Source organism: Setaria viridis, chromosome 3 (assembly GCF_005286985.2).
Source record: "Setaria viridis chromosome 3, Setaria_viridis_v4.0, whole genome shotgun sequence".
NCBI lineage: Eukaryota > Viridiplantae > Streptophyta > Magnoliopsida > Poales > Poaceae > Setaria > Setaria viridis.
In genome coordinates this window covers 846,730-866,737 of record NC_048265.2, presented here as the reverse complement: position 1 = coordinate 866,737, position 20,008 = coordinate 846,730, and the positions used below count along the sequence as shown (strand labels likewise).

General features: G+C 50.2%; 4 protein-coding genes across 4 annotated transcripts; 1 reads left to right on the top strand and 3 right to left on the bottom strand.

The window, feature by feature from the left end:
* Window positions 1–3,309: 3,309 nt before the first annotated feature.
* LOC117850343 (stem-specific protein TSJT1) lies at window positions 3,310–4,574 on the bottom strand. The gene is made up of 2 exons (XM_034732172.2): window positions 3,976–4,574; window positions 3,310–3,881 (listed from the first exon to the last, which is right to left on the bottom strand). Exons 1-2 carry the CDS (start codon window positions 4,429–4,431, stop codon window positions 3,561–3,563), a joined length of 777 nt encoding a protein of 258 aa, XP_034588063.1. The 5' UTR covers window positions 4,432–4,574; the 3' UTR covers window positions 3,310–3,560.
* Window positions 4,575–7,823: 3,249 nt separating this feature from the next.
* LOC117850553 (CBS domain-containing protein CBSX5) lies at window positions 7,824–9,607 on the bottom strand. The gene is made up of 2 exons (XM_034732411.2): window positions 9,022–9,607; window positions 7,824–8,902 (listed from the first exon to the last, which is right to left on the bottom strand). Exons 1-2 carry the CDS (start codon window positions 9,594–9,596, stop codon window positions 8,251–8,253), a joined length of 1,227 nt encoding a protein of 408 aa, XP_034588302.2. The 5' UTR covers window positions 9,597–9,607; the 3' UTR covers window positions 7,824–8,250.
* A 2,946-nt stretch (window positions 9,608–12,553) lies between these two features.
* On the top strand, window positions 12,554–15,086 carry LOC117849935 (E3 ubiquitin-protein ligase AIRP2). The gene is made up of 6 exons (XM_034731680.2): window positions 12,554–12,861; window positions 13,216–13,366; window positions 13,469–13,535; window positions 13,618–13,855; window positions 14,587–14,788; window positions 14,875–15,086. Exons 1-6 carry the CDS (start codon window positions 12,782–12,784, stop codon window positions 14,902–14,904), a joined length of 768 nt encoding a protein of 255 aa, XP_034587571.1. The 5' UTR covers window positions 12,554–12,781; the 3' UTR covers window positions 14,905–15,086.
* Window positions 15,087–15,898: 812 nt separating this feature from the next.
* LOC117849936 (tetraspanin-19) lies at window positions 15,899–19,312 on the bottom strand. Its single transcript, XM_034731682.2, has 6 exons — window positions 18,787–19,312; window positions 17,753–17,852; window positions 17,223–17,303; window positions 17,039–17,143; window positions 16,328–16,525; window positions 15,899–16,236 (listed from the first exon to the last, which is right to left on the bottom strand). Exons 1-6 carry the CDS (start codon window positions 18,945–18,947, stop codon window positions 16,225–16,227), a joined length of 657 nt encoding a protein of 218 aa, XP_034587573.1. The 5' UTR covers window positions 18,948–19,312; the 3' UTR covers window positions 15,899–16,224.
* Between the last annotated feature and the right edge of the window lie 696 nt (window positions 19,313–20,008).

Here is a 20,008-nt window from a genome sequence, read left to right as displayed (position 1 = left end):
AGCCCCAGATGGATCAATACGACGGTTTCATACTTTCTGCCGTGACATGATGCTCGCGTCACAGCTTGTCAGGAATGACGGCATCCCTTCCTTCTTCAAGCCTGCTCTCTGTATTCAGCATTCGTTAGAAGTTGCCCACAACAAAGCAGTTGGAATAATAAAATAATAGATCAACGGTCACGGCGAAAACGTGGATTTGAACGGTTTTCATGCAGTAATAAACTAATATACACCGTTGATCGACCGGAAAGGCGATTCTCATCACCTGAACTCAACAGTATGGGAGAGAGAAGTGTTGGTTGGGTCTGTCAGTCTGAGTCAGAGAGCTATCGTCTCATCTCAATGCATATAGAATTCAGAATCGGACTGAACGTCTGTTGGGCCGGAGTTTAGTGTCTGTCACATATCGAAATAGATAGGAGTATTCATTTTTAAAATTAATTAGGAGTATTAAATATAAGTTACTTACAAAACCAATTATATCAATAAAAGTTAATTTGCAATTCTAATTACTCCATAATTCAATCATGTGATTAATTAGATTTAATAGATTCGTCTTGCAAATTAGCCACAGCTTATGCAATCAGTTTTATAATTAATCCACGTCTAATCCTTCTGATGACTATTAAACATCCGATGTCATCCGAACAGAAAAAATAGTCTAGAATCCGAACACCGCAAATATTGACTACGAAGATGAAGCGCGCACGCCCGGCCGCAATGATAGCAGCGACCGGCGAGGAGGCGACGGCCACAGCCGCCCGCCGGGTCGCGTCGTGCGTCCGCGCGCGTGGCCGTGCCCAACGCCCCAACCCATTTGCCCATTTGTCTCGGGTCGGCCGGCACTCCCCGTTGACCCTTGCACAATGATCACTCCATCTTAGGTATTGGGATTCTGACTCTTCCCATCTTCTTTCTCTTTCTCTTTCTCTTTTTCTTTTTTTCCTGAGATCTCCCATCTTCTTTTTTCCTTCCCTTCTTCTCTTCAAGACAAGATGACGCAAGAAACAGGACACAAACCCAACTAGAGCAACGCCTTTGAGCAAGAGTTTCTCGTGGCACTGTCTCTGGAAAATGGAAGGTAGCCAACCTTTATTTATACTACCTGATTTATTTGCAGGCCATCGGCCAACCGCGTCGCCGATCGAGAAGAATTCGATAAGCTTGGGTCTCAAACGGGATCGACCTAGCTAGATTTTTGGACAGTAATTCTTTGGGTCGGCCAGGCGTGGTCGTATTCTGATCTTGGAAATGTGGCTGTGAATCGTGCATTGAAAAGCGTCGCTGATTGGACGATACAGCAAAATGCACACTAGGTTTGAGACTTTTCAAAGGACGTGAGATCGTACATTGATTAAAATTCCTCACAATGGTTGACTCTGACATTGCACACTCGCGTAGGAAGATGCATAGTGTATAACAAGCGTTTTCCTGGGGGAGATGGAGATGCATGTCAACCGCCCAGAGCACACGGAAGCTACAGAAGGACTCCCGTGAAGCACCGCAGATCGCACTGTACGTTGATGGACCCAATCCGTTGGCTCACGAGCCGTCGGCCCCTGCTTGTTAAAACAAAAAACATTTTTACCGGTACGCCCGCTGGCTACTCGGTCAGGTCAAAACAAGAACATATATTTTCTTAGCGTGTCACCGTCTGAAGCTCGTGATTATACACCGGTAAGTACGTGCGCGCAGATTAAAGAAAGCTTCTTGGAACGGATCTCGACGGGGAGGGATGGAGGTCGGTAGTTTTGCGGTGGGCGCTGAACAAATCTCGGGGTCAAAGGGCTGAGATTTGGGGAAGAAATCGCCAGTGATTTTGAAGCAATCCAAACTTACTCCTCTTTTGCGCGGCGGTCTTGCTCGCTCTGACTTGGGATCATCTCTTGCCTCCGGCAAAACGTAGCTTCCAATTTTTATTTTTATTTTACAAAAAGGTAGTTTTCATGGCAGCGGGCCTATAATTAGTCGACCGCTCGGCCTACAATTAAACCGAAGAAGCCTCATACCAGCCACATTGTCAGCCCGCAGCGCGCACTAAGCCTGCCTGCTCAGCCCAGCGGCCCAACCGCGCTCTCTAGGGGGGTCAGGTCCACTGGGCCTCAGCGGTGGGAACATGGGCTTGTTGTCCTCTAGGCCTCGAGGGGAAACTTCTTCCCACCGTCCTCGCCCATTTTGTAGAAAATATATGTGTGTGTATTACTCCGTATGTGAAGATACAAGCAATCTTATTCATAGGCCTGACTAAGCCTACACTAACGGGTCATTCTCACTGGTTAGTTTTAGGCCCGTTTGTTTCTTCCGTACCTCCTAAAATTCCTCTCACATCGAATGTTTAGATACTAATTGGAAGTATTAAATATAAACTAATTATAAAATTAATTGCATAGATAGAGGCTAATTTGCGAGACGAATCTATTAAGCCTAATTAGTACATGATTTGACAATGTGGTGCTACAATAAACATGTGCTAATGATGGATTAATTAGGCTTAATAGATTCATCTCGGGAATTAACCTCCATCTGTGTAATTAGTTTTATAATTAGCTCATAGTTAATCCTCCTAATTACCCCGAATATTCGATGTGACATAAATTTTAGTGGGGACTAAAGATCCAAACACCACCTTATTCCATTTCACTGTTTTCAAAACTACCACGTCATTTTGATTACAATGAAGCTACGAATGAAACAAATTTCATTTCACCGTTTTCAACACTAGCCATAGCATCATGAATGATGTGGAAATCCAGCATCATGAATGATGTGGAAATTTTTAATTGGATGAAGGATGGGATGGAATGAAACTCCGGCTCTCAATGAACATGTGACATGTGGAAGAGTTTCATCGCGTTGGTAACTGCGTACAGTTCCATCCCATAAAACATAATCCTCGTGACTCTAATGCCATGTCATGCTTACGTGGCACGTCATCATTTGTGGAGAATGAACCCATCGAGAATGCCCTAATTAGCGTACCAGCTGGTTCATGGCTATTAACAAGTGCTAATAATTAGTGAATCTAAACAAACGACCATCCAACCACTATTAGTACAAACGTACCCCAACTAATTATTAGTGTTAATTTATTCTTTAAATTCATTCCTGAGCTAATCTCACTTCCCATCAGTGGCTAAACTGGAGTTTAAATTGTAATGCTTCCATTCCAAATTATGAATTATTTTAGTTTTTACAGATAATACATAGTCTTTTTTTTAGTGCATAGCTTTAGAAAAGCTGAAAGGACCAATAATTCGGAGGAGTAACAAAAGAAAATGTAAATCTTACACTACCAGAAGCGCTTTAGCATGAGCAAATTTGAAGCAAACTCTTATTATTGATCATGCTCAACAGCCAAGTCCAGAAGCACAAGCACAGGGAAATGTACAATGCCAAGAGGAGGAAGACAGAAGAGGAAGATATAGCTAAAACAAAGAGGCCATGAGAGACCCAGGCCTTCCAACGGAAGCACTAGCCTCTGATTAGTCTGCTGATTTGGGATTAAGAAAGGGGGACATGACATGGCTGGTGAGCAGAAGAGCAGTGTCTCTGAATATGATCTAGATGCCCATGCCTTCGTCCCAGGCGGCCCAGTTGGTGGCGCTTCCGACGCGTGGCATGGAGTTAATCTTGGTGAAGGTATCGACCTTGAAGGTGGCGCCGCACATGACGCCCTCGCTGTCGACCCGGGGCATGGCCTTGAGCCGGTTCATGGGGTGCTCGAAGCTCTTGAGGCCGCCCTCGCTGTGGAACATGCACCCCACGGGGAAGGGCGCGTACGACTTGCCGCATCCGCGCTTGACGATGTCCCGGTCCTCGCAGATCACGACGGAGCCGTCCGCCGCGATGCCCCAGTAGAGCGGCACGCCGCCGTCGGTGCTCTGCCGCCGGTGAATTTGGTTAGTCCCTGTCGTCAGTTGCCATTCGCGAGTGGCAGGACGAGTGCAGCAGCAAAGCAAAGCAAAGCAAGCGTACCAGGGCTGCGAAGACGGCGCCGGACTTGTTGTCGAAGACGACGAACGCGAAGGATCCGGCGAGGTCCTTGACGACCTGGTCGGCGGGGTAGGGCCCGCGGTCGCGGAGGGTGCGGTACGCCTCGATGACGAGGAGCGCCTCGTTGGTGGACTTGTTGCAGAGGCCGTACTGGCGGATGAGGCCACTGAGGTTGTCGAGCCTGCCGAGGAAGACGCAGTAGATGTCGTCGAGGCCGCAGAACATCCGCTGGTAGCCGCCGGAGGCGGGGCAGGAGCCGCCGACGCAGGCGAGCGCGGCCCCGCCCCCGAAGGAGGTGGAGAAGGCGTTGGCGGGGTGCGTGGCGTGGAAGTCCCTGAGGATCTCGTCGGGGTTCCTGGGCTTGCACTCGCCGCCGCTCCGGGGGCTGTTGAGCTCCTGCGGCGCGTGCGCCACCTGTTTCTGGAAGATGGCCAGCATCTTCAACCAACCAAGCTTACCACGAGAGCCCTGCAGCTGCGGCGGCTGTAGGCTGGAGCCTGTAGCCTGTAGGTAGAAGAGGAGAGAAGAGAAGAGGGAGGGACGGATCTGAATGGGGAATGGAATGGAATGGGAGCTTGGATAGAGATGGGTAGCGCCTTTTATAACTTGGGACTCGGAGTGAGAGCAGCAGGGCAGCAGGGGGATGGGATAAAGCCGGAGAGGATAAGATCATCACGTAATCCCGGCAGCTGCTTGCGCCTGATGGGATGGGATGGGATGAGATGTGACACTAGTACCCGTCTGCTGACCGGCCTGTTACCGCGGTTTCCTATCTTCGGATACTGCTGGTTTTGTTTAATCCCAGACCAAACATCCGATGAAAATACACTGGTTGGCGATTTTGAGTTTTTGACACGGATCTTTGTCTCCATTGCTGGAGAAGAAGAAACAAGATGGTCCATCAAATCGAGTCTCTTTCTCCTCGGAGAAATAAGGCTGGATAATGAATGGATGATGACGATGATGATGCGTGGCAACCAGCTACTGGCAAGCATGATCACCCGTCGCTCAGGGAACGCAGCAGCCGTTGGTTTGGTAGGGCCCCGGCCCCGCTCCTCATCATACCGTATCGCTGCACGACACTGCTCACCAAAGCGGACACGACGTGCCGCGCGGACGTGTGGTCTCGTACAACAACGCCCCTCACAAGGCAGGCGCGTGTCACGGCACGCCACGACACCAAACTTGGCCCCGTTTTTTCCTACGAGCGTCCCGCCGTGCCTTGCCCGCCCGCCCGCCCCCCGCCCCCCGGGGCCGAGCGCCGAGCCAGCCTGCCGCTGAGATTGAGACGGCGGGCCCGGGTGCTGGGGGGCAGAAATTTACTTTTTTTTCCCGTTGTCAGAGGGGGTAACAGTACTATTTTCTAAAAATTGGAGGAGACGGGCCCCGCCAGACCCGTCCAACCGGTGTTTTTCTAATTTGACCCTCTTCGAGAACTATTTTTACACTTGATTCTGGCGAATTCCAAAATGGACCATTTGCCTTGGCATTCTTCCCCTCGCGCCGAGAGTCCGTTACTCGATGTGAAGCCGCGCGACGCCGAGCCTTGCCACGTCACCTCCACCCTGGACTCGTTCGTCACACTGGGGCCAGGGCTCGGTGTTCGGCCCGTTAACGTCGAGCCACAGACCACGATGTGATCCTGCGCCATGCTGAGATCCGCACCTTATACCCCGCGTCAGTCTTCTTCCTCCCCTCTTCTATCCATTCCTTTCCTTCTAGCCACCACCCCTCTTGTCTCCCAAAGGGCACCCGAAACCCTAGGCCCCAAATGTGCATGGAGTGAGGTCGGATCGAGTCCCAAATTGCATCACCAAGGTAATCCTCCACCGCCTCCACCCTTCTATGCTCGTGGATTTGATTTGAATAGAAGTTTTTTGGGTGGAACCCTAGTTTTGTTGGTACCTTAGGTTTGCAAGGTGATTCCGAAGTTGTTACTCAGAGGTTGTTGATGTATAGTAGCGTAGTCGTATTAGTGGTTGAATACTAGGTTGTTTGGTCTACTTCCACTAGATGGCCATGTGATATAGCGATTACGGACTATTCTTCGTTCTCCTAGTTTATTAAATTTAATTTTTGTGTAGGTACGATGTTCGGAGTGTCGATGTTCGAGATGTCAATCTTGCAGTATAGGAGCTATGGAAAGTACCCATTTGTTTGGGATGTTGATGCCCCCATGCCTCCACCGCAACCATTTATTAAAAAGAAGGTTGGCACAAGGTATAAGGATGCAGACCTCAGCATGACGCGGGGTCACACCGTGGTCTGTGGCTTGGCATTAACAGGCTGAACACCGAGCCCTGGCCCCAGCACGATGAACGAGTCCATGGTGGAGGTGACGTGGCAAGGCTCGGCATCGCGTGGCTTCACACCAAGTAACGGACTCTCGGCGTGAGGGAAGCAACGCGAAGGCAAAGGGTCCATTTTTCGTAATAGGTTTCGTCGGGGTCCAAATGTAAAAACAGTTCTCGAAAAGGGTTAAATTAAAAAAATCACGTCCAACCGCTACTGCCCACCTCGCGTGCGGTAAAAGTGCGCGGTCGCGGTTGGATCCGGTGCGCACGTCTGGCTGGCCCTTCCGGTCCCGCACCGCACCGCACGGCGTCCGCTGCGGGCTGGCCCACCAGCTATGCGGCGGATAGGGGGATAAGGCTGGCACGGCATGGCCGCCGGGGACACGTCACCCCTGCGTCGGACCTGGGCGATAAGAGCCGTCCGTTCTTTATTGTTGGCGTCCCGGAGCGGTTTGGGCCGGACTTGCCGGCGGCACGACCTCACCCACCAACGACGGGTCCCTTTTTCTTTTTCTCAGCTTACACTTACACGTCATCCTTCCTTCCTCGCGTGTTAAGCACTCCTACTGACAAGTACAGTACTGACTTGTGGCCTGTGTTATCTTATCACAAGCGCGTCAGGTTGACTAGCTAAGCTGGAACGGTAACGGGCATTGGATAAAGTAGCGTGACTCGGCGTGTCGGTGTCGCTGAACTTGACGGTCGATCACGCTTAAACCGGGCTCTTAAGCTCTTGTTAATCTAGCTGCCGTGTGCTGCCTATACGCACGAAAGCCTGACTGTTCCCCGTGTTTATCAAGGACCAGGAAGATGCCAGTGCTCGCATACCGTGCCTGGATTTCTGCGGAATCTAACGACCTGGCTTCCCACACGATGTTGACACGCGTGGAATTTTATTTCTGTCGCCTGGGGGTGCTTTTTTTCCTCCTTCGTATCTTATAGTAATCTTATCTTTGTTCTAGATAAGCACGCGACTGGATTTCTTTTCTTCGAGAAAGTCTGTGAGAACAGGACAACGGTCACTTTCGACGTACTGAAATTGGGCTGCAATTAAGTACAAGAAAGAAGTGAAAGCCCGCGAGCTAATTTATATCGAGGCGCTTTCTTCTGATTTGGGGCTTCCAAAAATGGGCCAAACCTCTCAATAGAGAAGGTGTGAAATGTTCCGCATGGTATTGATCCACGTAAGGGCCCAAAATGTTGGAATGGCTCAAGCCCGTCAGGCAGCTAACATAGGCCGACATTATGATCCTAGTAGCAAAGAAAGAATGAACAGCAGGGTACAATTTTTCCACCTCCCCTCCTTGCTTCTGCCTTCTGATTCCTTTGCGACGAGGAGTCAGGCGGTCATGGTCTTGCCTCCCTCCCTACCCGCAAAGAACGAAGGAATGAACAACTCGTAGTTGTAATTTTAGGTCATTTGGTCCTCTTTCTCTCGCCTACTCCTTCTATTTTGTCGTTTTAGCTTTTCTAAATGTTAGCAATATTTAATATTTATTTATATATCAAATGGCCGTACTGACATTGTATGCTGACATTGTATGCGGCTACCTAGGATGATTGACATGTCCCAATGCTGCAATGCACATGCACACTCGTGGTGACGCTCCCATGACTTGTTTTTCCGTAGCCATGGACGACTGATGTGATGCTGGCGCTTGGGATGTGAAGACTGACCTCGCCCTCCCGAGAACGACAAAGAAACCATCGCGAGATGGAACCGAACCATATACATATGCAGTACTAGGTGTGCCGCCAAAGAAACACGTTAAGTTTCGGGGCCACCCGAGATGAATGAAACCAAGCATCGGAACTGGGAATTCTGCTCGTGTCTCAGACATGCCATCACTCTCTGACTTCACGGATTTATACAGCAAAGCAAATCGCCATCCATGTACACTCTCCGACTTGCAAAATTGCTACAGATCCACCCCCTGATTCATCTGGCAAATCTAGTTGGTCGCTAGATGGGAGGCGGCTGGTGCAGGTGGTGCCTGAGCACACGCAGCACGTCGAGCAGGCCGACGACGCCCACCAGCACAAGCTCGCGCTCCTCCCCCTCCTCGTCCACCACCCACACGTGCGTCGCGCGGTGCGCCATCGCCTGCACCATCACCGCCACCAGCGAGCTACCCCTGCGGCACACGATCGCCTCCGCCGCCGGCCGCCACCCCATGGCGCGCGACGAGAACGGGCCGCGCTTGCCTCGCCTCGCGCACGGCGACGCCACGCACCTCTTGCCGTCGTTGTCTTCGTCGCTGGAGCAGAGAGCGGACGGCGAGATCTCCCCGACGAGGCGGTTGGGGAACAGGCCGGGGGGGACGACGGCGACGGAGGTATGCGACGCCATCGCGGCGCGGAGGAGCGGCAGGGCGGAGAGCGCGCTGTCCCCGGCGGCGACGGCGAGGTTGGCGGCCGGGCGGACGACGCCGAGGTCGGAGACGGAGCGGGAGGCGGTCGGGGAGAAGAGGCCGATGGAGCTCAGGAAGAAGCGCACCACGTCCTCCAGCGTGAGCCAGCACAGCTCGGCGCGGCCGGCGCGCCGCCACCGCTCCCGAATCGGCACCACGAGGCTGTGCGCGCCGCCCAAGAGCGAGTCCACTGCCTCCAGCACACTGCGCAGATGACATCATTGACCAAAACGACGGGATCAAGAACCGGATGAGCACAGATTATTCAAACCGGACGCGGCGGACGTACGTGGCGGTCCGGGGAAAGGTACACGTGCAGCAACCTCGCGTCGGGCTCGATGCGGCGGACGGGCGGCGGCGCGGCGGCCGCGAGCAGGTCGGAGAGCGTGGCCTGGAGCGCGGCGGCCGGGGAGGCGAGGTTGGCGCCGGCGCAGAGGAAGAGCAGCACGTCGGCCATGCACACCCGGCCGGCCACGTCCGACCCCTCCTCGCCGTCCCAGACCGCGATGACCTCCGCGCCCTCGAGCTCGGCGGCGGCGTCCGCGACGGTGGAGGACGGCGGCAGCCACCGCAGCGCCGGCTTGCCGATGCAGAGGTCCGACACGTCGTGCGCCTGTAGCAGCGTCGCCGCCATGCGTGCACCGCCGATCGCACGAGCAGCTGCGGCGAGCTCGTTCGGCTGCCGCTCTGGTACGGTACCCCACAGCCCACAGCGGCGGCGGCGGGGAGACGTGTGTAAGCCAAAAGCGGTGGATGGACCTGTGAGACTGTGGTAATGGTGAGAGAACATGCAGGCATGGCTTAAATACAGAGCAAGTGTTGGCGTGTGTGCTCGGAAGAAACGTGGCAGTGGCCTGGGCGATGACAGCGATCGAGGCGAGACGTGGCAATGCGGCATCTGGGCCGGCATTTGTGGATAGCAGTACTTGTTTGTTCAGTTAGTGAGCTCAGAGGCATACCGAGCTCCAACTAGTACATGTATTGCTGTTGGCGCTTCATCGTTGATGGAGAGCTGCAGACGATAGAAATCTACGCCGTACATGTATTCTCAACCCGTAGATACACGGCATTGTAGTTTATGTACCACGTTGTTGCGTTGCTGGCCGGGAACATACTGTATAGACGTGGCAAGCAACAGAGATGCAGGTTGCTTCATCGGGTTTCCTTTCACAGGAGCGAGCAGTGACGTGGTAGCACGGGATGGGTCCACAGATGTAGTATAATTGTATAGTTAGTTGGTGGTTAATCATGCTGCGATTGCTAGTCTGAATCTGTGACTGTCGCGAGGGTCAAATGCTCCATCGACCTGCGTTGGTAGATGGATTGCTGAAGCTACGCGTAGTCTGCAATGATCTGATCCCGCTCTGCTGATGAGCAAATGCCAAATTCAGTTGCACAACCACAGCTTTTCACGAGGTCAAACGCTCCAGTTCCATTCATATCGATCGTCAGTCGGTGCCAGGTGCATTCCGTTGCAGAGTAGTCCATTGTGCAACCAATCCGAGACACACATGCACGAAGAAATACCAGTTGTCACGGCCTGCCCTGTTATCCAATCCATACACACAATACGGTACAATGTATAGTATATGCTCACGGGCGGTTTGGCGTGTACGTGCTGCCTGCACACGTGCATGCCACTTGTTGCTCGGTGAAAGTGAGGTCAGTGTAGGATAATGCGTGTGCTGGCAAGTACATTAGCATGTGCAATGCCATGCAAGGCCGGGTGTACCGTGTACGTATGCGCCACGCGCCGCCGCCTCCACACGCGGTGCGCGGCTGCTGCTGCGACGGGGACGGACAAGCCTGGGTGCATGGCAGCAGCGGTGTATGATCCGCCGCGCATGCATGCTCGTGCCAGAGCCAACGACGAACGACACTTGCTGCTGCTGCTGCTGCTGCAGAACAACGACACGATCGAATTCATTTGGAGGGATGCCCGCAGCTAGCCAACATTTACTACACGACTAATTGGAAACGAGCAAAAAAACTGCTAGTTAAAAAACAAGCAAACAAAAAAAAACTGCTAGTTAAAAAAAGGGAAATGAAGACGAAAGCATCGTAAAAGAACAAACTAAGGAAAGGGAAAGCTCCATTATCTAATGTATCAAACATGATGACCTAGAGCCTCCTGGATCATTCCAGGAACAGCAAAGAATGCGACAGGCAGTTTAATCTTGTTGTATTCGACGACGATGCCAGCAGGCACCCCATGAATAGTGGAATTAGACCCCTGAAAAAGACCATCACTAGTTTATGGGTGCCTGCGGCTAATTCGTGGCATCATAACCAACCATCACTAGTTTGCCTGCTAAAGAGAACGCATGTACAATCATCCTGCCACAGAGGAGTGCTTCGGTTATGATGGCATGTCAACTCGTGCATTTCCTATCTACTCTGAAGAAATTCGATATGTATGGAAAGTCTCCCGATTGTGTCTCGGTCAGGATGAGCATTGCAAGCACGTATTCTTCTGACTGTTGACCACCATCACACGCACTCAACGAACCACTATGCGAGGGTGAAATGTAAGCCAGCAGGGGAGTGTTCGGAAGACAGGAACTATTTAGCCCTTGTCACATCATATGTTTGACACTAATTAGAAGTATTAAACATAGGCTAATTACAAAATTAATTGCATAACCCCTAGGTTAAATCGTGAGACGAATCTATTAAGCCTAATTAGTCCATGATTTGATAACGTGGTGCTACAGTAACCATCCGCTAATGATGGATTAATTAGGCTTAATAGATTCGTCTCGCGATTTAGCCTAGAAGTTCTGCTATTAGTTTTGTAATTAGCTCATGTTTAATTCTTCTAATTAGAATCCGAACATCCTATGTGACAACATTAAAAATTTAGTCCCTGGTATCCGAACGAGGCCTAACACTCCTGTGTAATCATAAAGGAGCAGAGGCGTATATGGGCCTCTTCTGGCCTGAGAAACCCAGCGATCTAAGCCCACCGTACTCCAGGCCACCAAACACCATCTGGTGGGCTTATTTTCAGTGCTCCGATCCTTGTCCATGGATGAATGAATGGCGTCGTGGGCTTGAAGCTTCTAGGTTCGTTGCTGCTTAAGCTGATTACTACTAGGATTAGTACTTTGCAGCACGGGTCGGAGTTTCTATTTGGTCGTTGGGCTAGTAGACAAATTAAATGCTCTGCACCTGGCTGCCAAAGGCATAGGTTTCCAGGATTAGAGGAACGGGAAGGAAATGTCCCTGTTCCTTATTTACACTTATCACACAAGAAAGCTTCATTAGACTAACCAACCAACTGTTTCCGGTCATTATGTCACTGGTGGTTTGCGAACCAACAGGCCCACAACTAACTACCGCCAACGCGTGACGGCAGCACCGCACCAAACCCATTTCGGTCACCGTCCAGGCTTCAACGTCTCCCGGTGGTTTCATTGGCCAGGCTTTTTTGAAAAATAGTTCGTCTTTTCAAATTCATTCAGGCCGCCGCGCACGACCTTCAACGTCTCCTGGTCCGCGACCGATCACTCCACCGCCGGAGTCGTCGGTGCATGGACCAGGCGTACGAGAGCACCGCCCGCCTCGAGCGTCCCCCAACTCCTGCCGCGGGGCCCAGATGTCACTTCCGCTTCTCCACCCCCACCGACGCCCCGTGGACGAGTCACCGTCCGCAGACAGGTGGTCCCGAGTTGATCCCTTGCCCACATGTCATTCTCCTAGTGAAACAGAGAGAGGCAGCGGTCGCGGCGACCACTTCTGGGCCCCGCGTGTCAGTTGGTGGGCCCGCGGGTTTCTCGCTCCGTCCCCGTGTGCGCTGCGGACGGCGCTGTGCTCTCCCCCAGCTCCCACGCAACGAATACAAACAGAAGCCAAGAGACCTTCAAGTGGAGCCAAAAAGCGGGGGGCACCGCACCGCAGGAGGAGCCAAGCTTTCGGTTCGGTGGGGGGTGGAGCCTTTGTCGCGCTCCAGCGGCGGCTACGGTTTTCGGGGCTCCGCGCCTGCTCGCTGCTTCCATCCCATGGTGGCGAGCTGAAGCCTGGAGCGGCGGGTGGTGCGGAGGAGCGAGAGCAGGCCACGGCGAGGCGGAGGCGGCGGAGGAGATGGTGGTGTGCTCCATGCGCAAGTCGTTCAAGGACTCGCTCAAGGTGCTCGAGGCCGACATCCAGCACGCCAACACCCTGTGAGTACAATATCTCTGCAGCAGCCGCAACCCCCTGATTTCGCCTCCTTTTCCGGGGCTGTTTCCATCGCTGCCGGCCCATTTCACCGCTTGCGGTTGCTGCTTCGCGTCTCGGTCTCGGTCTAGTTTTGCTAATGGCTCCGATTTCTGAGCAAAATTGGGGCGAACATGTCTGTTACTGTTCGGTGGATGCTGCAGTAGCCGGCGGTTGATTGATTTTTTCTTTTAGGAGCGAGCTCATGCTGCGCGCATGATGAGTGAGTGATGCGATGCCGGTGGTTACCGACGCTCCGGACCGTGTGTGTTGGGACTGGCTGACTGACTGACGCGTGCCATTGTGCCTGAATTCGACAGGGCAGCGGATTTCTCCAGGGACTACGATGGGGCCTGCCTCCAGATGCGCATGTCCTACAGCCCCGCCGCGCAGTTCTTCCTCTTCCTCGTCCAGTGGACCGATTGCAGCCTCGCCGGCGCGCTTGGCCTGCTCAGGATCCTAATCTACAAGGTTTGTTTTCGGAGGTGTGGCGTGCTGTCAGGATTTGATGCCATGTCATGGTGATTTTCGCTGTGTCCTCAAGGAATTAATCCAGGCTGCTTTGCTGTGCAGGTTTATGTAGATGGGAGTACCACCATGTCCACACATGAGAGGAAAGCAAGCATAAGGGAATTTTATGGCAAGTGTTCTGTTACCAAAAGACCATCGGCGAAGCATCTGTTTTTACATGGTCTTCTAATGTCGACACTCATGACTTGCAGCTGTTATATTCCCCTCCCTCATGCAACTGCCCAAGGGGATCAGCGATGTCGATGACCGGAGGCAGAAGGCGGTCTGTACAGAGAGATACAGAAGGAGAGACGAGGATGAGAGCAAGAGGCCGGTTTCTGAGATCGATGTTGAGAGGGAGGAAGAATGTGGCATTTGCATGGAGATGAACAGCAAGGTGGTGCTACCCACCTGCAGCCACGCTATGTGCATCAAGTGCTACCGCCAATGGTGAGAACCGGGAACCAAACCCTGTCATTTAATCCATTTTTACTGTGATGTTGAAAGGTGGTGGTTTGGGCATCTCTTCTAGATAACATATTGCTAACGCATTTGGTTGACAAAAGTGCTGCGTTTTTGCTTTCTTAACTGTCAGCATTGGACCTTTGTGCTCAAATGTCGATTTCCTGTAAACAAGCTAGCACAGCCTTGCTTGTAGCCTTCGCAACAGTCCCTGCATTTGGCCTGATCATTCAGATACTTGTCTATCAGTTCATATAGTTAGCTTTGTGTGATTTTGAGCAGTTAATTCGATCCCTTGAGTTCTGCTAGTACCTGGCATGACGTAGGTGAGTGGTCCCTAATCCTGATGAGAGAAGCAGGACATGCATGGCATGTGGTTATCTCAATGCTAGCCATCTAAAGCTCTGCTGTCAAGCATGGGCACCTTAATTGAGCAGCAGTGCTAAGTACTCCTTACATGAAATTTGCAAAATGAAGAAAATACTCTCTGCTCCTTTCCATTGCATGTTCCTAATAGTACTCTTAGAGTCAGAGACCCAGTAAGGTCCTGAACAGCCAATTGTTGAGTAGCCTCATTGCCTGAGCTCCAAGAGACAGCTTCCTCTGCTGTATGATATATATGAAGTATGAATTACATGCGTTCACTGAACTATCTACTGCAAAGATATATATAAAGCAGCTGTGTTGATTGAACCATGTGGTATCTATCTTGGTTGCAGGCGTTCAAGATCTCAGTCCTGCCCCTTCTGTCGGGATAGCCTCAAAAGAGTAAATTCCGGTGATCTGTGGATGTTCACCGACTGCCGAGACATAGTTGACATGGCAACGGTGACCAGAGAGAACATCAGGCGCCTGTTTATGTACATCGAGAAGCTGCCTCTCGTCACGCCGGACAACATCTTCTACCCCTATGATTCTCATGTAAAATAGCACGAGCTGCACATGATGATGACTTGCTCACCATTGTTTTCTGAGAGTGATGACGCATGGCTTATTGATTCATGCAGAGGATGTTCCTCGTCCTAGGATGTGGCTAATCTTGGAGCAGATTGTGGGCTCTTACAAGGGACCTTGAGAGCTCTGACTGGGTGTAGAGTCTGTTCAGGTTTTGTAAATGTCTGTACATAGGAGTATTTATGATGTAACGGAAAAAATAACTTTAGGGAAAAAGCATTGTGTTCTGAAGTATGCAAGCTTTAATTGAGATAAACTTGGTGCATGTATTGGGTTCGATTTTAATCTTGAAATGCTCTGCAGTTTCAACTGGATATACTGAAATCTTTTGGTTAGAATGGTTGGGCGTGTTTGGTGGTAGCCCAAGCTTGCCAAGCCAAATCACGGGCGAGCCAAATATTTGGCGAGCCTTTTTGCCGCCGTTGCTTTGGCCAACATTGGCAGGAAAAAGAACGTGCAAGGGCAGGCGTGCGTTGGCGAGCCAATGAATCGGTGTCCATCCAAGCAGTCACAACCAACAACTCGGTCACTACCAAATAATTGGTTTGGCAGCTATCGGCAGTAATCCAAACAAGCCCTATGGTCTGTTTTTTCCTTTTCTTTTACTAGCAAGGGCACTGTCTGTCTTGTCATTTAAGAAGAAGAAACATACTACCGGTCTGGCTTAAAATTCACCGCAAGGGTGCACGCATGCAAGGACTCAAACGGTGTCGGTTGACATGTACAGCGAGGATTGCTACATGGAGGAACACTCTACCCTGTGCTCCCCGGATATTTATGGACCAAGCATCGCGGCAGGCGATAGCAACCGGTGGCTATAAATTAGGCGCACCGTACTGCCCGTACCATCACGACCAAACAACTGGATGCTGATTCTCTTCCATTTTTTTCAAAAAATAAAAGAAAAGAAAACGAAAACTGTCCATAGACAATTATGCAGGCTGTGTTATGTGCAAAATAGGCACTCCTACCTCATGTTTCAAAACATTTCATCTTTTGGCATGGACAGGTGATGCAATTTGTAAGCTAGAAAACCAAAAACAGGCAATCAGAGAGATACATGGAGGATGCAGCTGATAAAAAAAAAGGAAAAACAAATGAAATATTTCTGTGTTTGGTCAGTGAAGACACCAGTCATGCCTTCATCTTTTTCTGAAACATTCGGTACAGCATTCTTCCCCATCATGGCTGGGGTTATAAGGGTCAGTCGCTACTCAAATATCTGTGCATATTGAAAGGCATTCAAAAGTAGCCATTCAAAACTATTCTAACCACTGCTGCTGCTACTCCACCATGAGAATCATCTCTCCATAAGAAAAAAAAGGTATACTCTTATCATCCTTCCGAAACCCTCGGAGCAAAACTCTTTCCTGAAGGGTTCGCCATATGACATCAGTAAAATCTTAGTTGTTGACCTGAAATGAATAGGTTGCAAGGCTTTACTACTGGTGAACACTTAGAATGTTGCAGGTTGCAAAAGAAAGCACTTGTCTGGAAACATCTCACCTTGTCTAAAATCCGTAGTTTCCATGAATCACTCCTACGAGATGTGTTGGGTTCAGCATAGTCTGCTGGACCATGTTGGGACTGGTTTCTTAGGAGAGGCAGCCTTGCAGGCACAGTGGTGTCATCATCACTGTCATAGTCAGTCTCTCGGTCAGGCCCAAGGGTCCTGAGTACCATCCCAAGAATGATTGATAACACCTGAAAGTTAACTAAATGTGTTAACAGAGGATCACCATGCTCAAAGCTTAGTTTCTCTTCAATTGCAGATGCAGTTACTCAAATCAAACAGAGGCAGAGGTCAAACAAAGTTTTCTTTTCCTCAAAAGACAGCCTCTGATTTCATTCAGAAAATTGATTACTAACAATGTTAAACAAATAAGTGCAAGATCATTGTAGCATTCATGTTTGGCTGTTTCTCAAGCATTCTTAAGGTGGTTTCTCAAGCATTCTTAACAGAACATATGCCAGAAGTCAAATATGTTTCTAAGCATTCTACAAAGGCGAAAGAATAGTCCGCTCTGTGCTCACCGCTCTACAAAGACAGAATGTTTAACACCTACTAAAAAGTGGCCCATACTTAACTAAGCAATAATAGTGTCTTCTATGTCCATTCACAAGAACTTCTCCAACATGTATTGCTCATATGCAAGTTAGAACTATACCGTAATGGAGGTTAAGTTCTAATGCAGCAGGGATGCAGAAGAATCTCACCTGAGCAGCCACCACTGAGAGGCCTACCCATTCACATATCTCAAAATTTGATCTCACAAATACCTTGAATTCATCAAACTTGCCTGATGGATCAGGGGGGAAATCCTGAAGGTTTGAAAACGTCAAATAGCAGATATAAGGAGCTCAATGATCCTTCATAGTTCACAGCTGAGGAGCTCCTTACCTCTTCCCAGTTGTTATTCAGACATACATCCACAGTGATCGCACCTTCCAGTATAATAAGCACGAATACGATGATCATGTACTGAACAAGGTTAAGGGAAAAAAAAAGACCGAATATAATTGTCAGGACACATTGTACTACATTGTACTGAACATTATGGAACTCAAAGAACATGACTACAATTTGGAGGCTTGTGTGAACAAGTAGTGGCCTGCACTCTCCATTCGGTTATACCATATATTTTTTTGTGGCATCTCAGTATCTCATATATAAAGATTATATAATCCAGAAGAAAATATAGCTTCTGCACCTAATTGAAAACCTTGATGAGCCAGCAGCAGCTGCTAAACTAATTCACTGTAGGTAGTCAGCAAGCAAAACGCAAGTCATGGAAACTGGTGTATCAGACAAACATGTAATTCCATGTATCTAGCAATTCACTATAGGTTGCCAGCAAGTAAACACAAAGTGATGGAAGCTGGTACATCAAAAAACATGTAATTTCATGCATCTAGCGATTCAAAGGATACACAAGAGAGGCAGTGACCATTTGCAGTTTCCGCAGCAATATGCCCAGAGCAAGTCAGAAGGCAAAGAAAGATCCCCATGCCAAGAAATGTGTAGATGAACCTGCATGACCAGTAAAATTTTCTCAGTAAAACAACTACCATGTTATATAGGAGTAGATGCAGGTTACCTTGTGGACATGGTGCCAAAATATTGCTCAACAATTGCATTTGACTACTTATTTTTAAATTAGCAAGTGCACGCCCCTCTGACATCATAGGTTTATAACAGCAGCAAAAGCAAGAACGCTTGGCCCATTTGATTAATACTACAGTGTTAAGATGAGGAAAGCGATTGTTAAACATGGTCGCTATTTGGTTGTTTAACATCAGCATCATCATTCTTTCCATATTCTTCATCAGTGCGCTTGTCCCACCAATCAACTAACCGTGGATCTCCTTTTGAGTTAGGCCGTCCGTTGCATCACATCATGCGTCCCGATCTGACGCCACATTGCAGCCGCCACCTAAATCTCTAGAATACGAGTCCAAAACAGGAACACGAAAGCGGATCACCTTGTCCACCGAATAGCACTAGCATCCACTAGACGGATACAGGATACCGTTTCTTTTTCCTTATGCGTCACTAACTGTAGCCAAATCTTCTATGTGAGGTGAGGCCCTGCCCATCACCCATCCAAAAAGAGTAGCCTTTGAAACTGCCATAGAAGAAAAAAGAAAGCTCTTTCGGTGGAGGCCGAGTAGGTTCGTTTTGCACGCCATTCCTCGATCTCTCATTTCTGCACGGCACCCTCAATTGGCTGGTACATCTAATCTAAGGGGAAAAATGCTCCAATGAAACAGTACAGTAATAAAATTTGTTGGCTGAAATCGAACGCATTTTTCAAAGCGACGGACGACGGATTGGCAAGAACAGCGAAGGGGGCAAGAAAGCTGCACAATCTAGGAACACAACTCTAGCGCGCGCGCGCGGAAGCAAGAACGGAGACTGAGATCTGCTGAAGCAGGAGGAGTGGGAGGGAGGAGCGGTTGCTGACCAGGGGGCGGGGAGGCGTTGGTCGAGTTGGGCGACCTCCCTGTACCACGCGCGGAGCATCCAGAGCGCGTAGAGGATGACGGCCATGCCGGCGAGCCCCACGACGGAGTTCACCGTCTTGAGCGTCGTCTGCACGCAGCTCCGCACCATCCGCCCCGCCATGCCGCCGCCGCCGCCGTGGCTGGCCCGAGCAAAGACCAGCTCCGGCAGCTCCTCCTTCCTCTTCCTCTTCCTCCCTCCCTCGGCTGGGCGAGGTCGGCGGCTTGGTGTGGGTTTACTTTTTGTTCACCGAGCGACGAAGCAGCAACTCGTGTGGGAGAAGCGGAGACCGGGTGGGGGTGCTTCTTCCGCGGCCGGGTTTGACGCGATGGCGTGGGGTTCTGGAGAAACGAAACCTTGAGCGGCGGAGCGGTGGGCTGGTGGCCGTGGGGGGAGAAAAAGCGGCCGCGGCGAGGCGAGATGTTGACGAATCGCGGAGAAGTGTGCGTGCACGGACGGGGACGGGTGTACACTTGCCGAGTCGCCGGCAAACGGCTTCGCCGTCACGTCCCGCGCCGCATGGGCTGGCGGTTCCTGTTGACCTTCTTTCTACTCGTATCGTATCGTATGTGTCTTTGTATTTCGTTTGGATTTTCTTCGGTTGCGTGATCGGTGGATGCGAATTTAGATTTTGGGGTACAGCACGACAATAACGTGCCAATGATGTGCTATCATGCCCGGATGGGGTACCAACTGACACGAGTCGGTTGAAGCAATCGAGAGGTCAGCACCGGCCATGCCAGGTCTTCATTTTCACGGCAGCTTGCGCGTGTAGCTATGTAATTCATTCCGGATTGCATTAGGGGTTGCAATGTATTGATTCGCGCAGTGATTAATTACGTGCGTTAATACGATGTGTATCTTAGTGTTTTTTTAATTATGCGGCTGGAATGCCATGAAAAATTTTACTCCTTTGAACGTTCTTTCCTTTTTCACCAGTCTTTTCTAGAGATAGAATCCATGCACAGTACTTCCTCCATTTCAAATTCAAATTGTAGATCATTTTAACTTTTCCATATTTATATATATTTAGATGTATAGTATAAATGTCAAAAGTTTGGAATGGATGCAGTACGATGTTTCTAGATACAGATTTGGGTCTAAGGCTGCTAGGGCCGTGGTCCAAAAAGTATTTTGGCCCAACCCGTCTGCCCCTATGGGCCGTATGCAATCCAAGGCCAAGC

Excerpts from the sequence above, each read along its gene's own strand:
- LOC117850343 (XM_034732172.2), bottom strand. The coding sequence starts at position 4,431 with ATGCTGGCCATCTTCCAGAAACAGGTGGCGCACGCGCCGCAGGAGCTC. Across the intron at positions 3,882-3,975 it reads GCGCCGTCTTCGCAGCCCTG|AGCACCGACGGCGGCGTGCC; the intron begins GTACGCTTGCTT and ends CACCGGCGGCAG.
- LOC117850553 (XM_034732411.2), bottom strand. The coding sequence starts at position 9,596 with ATGCCGCATTGCCACGTCTCGCCTCGATCGCTGTCATCGCCCAGGCCA. Across the intron at positions 8,903-9,021 it reads CGCATCGAGCCCGACGCGAG|TGTGCTGGAGGCAGTGGACT; the intron begins GTTGCTGCACGT and ends TCATCTGCGCAG.
- LOC117849935 (XM_034731680.2), top strand. The coding sequence starts at position 12,782 with ATGGTGGTGTGCTCCATGCGCAAGTCGTTCAAGGACTCGCTCAAGGTG. Across the intron at positions 13,536-13,617 it reads AAGCATAAGGGAATTTTATG|CTGTTATATTCCCCTCCCTC; the intron begins GCAAGTGTTCTG and ends CATGACTTGCAG. Across the intron at positions 13,856-14,586 it reads ATCAAGTGCTACCGCCAATG|GCGTTCAAGATCTCAGTCCT; the intron begins GTGAGAACCGGG and ends TCTTGGTTGCAG.
- LOC117849936 (XM_034731682.2), bottom strand. The coding sequence starts at position 18,947 with ATGGCGGGGCGGATGGTGCGGAGCTGCGTGCAGACGACGCTCAAGACG. Across the intron at positions 17,853-18,786 it reads CAACGCCTCCCCGCCCCCTG|GTTCATCTACACATTTCTTG; the intron begins GTCAGCAACCGC and ends CTGGTCATGCAG. Across the intron at positions 17,144-17,222 it reads TGAATAACAACTGGGAAGAG|GATTTCCCCCCTGATCCATC; the intron begins GTAAGGAGCTCC and ends TCAAACCTTCAG.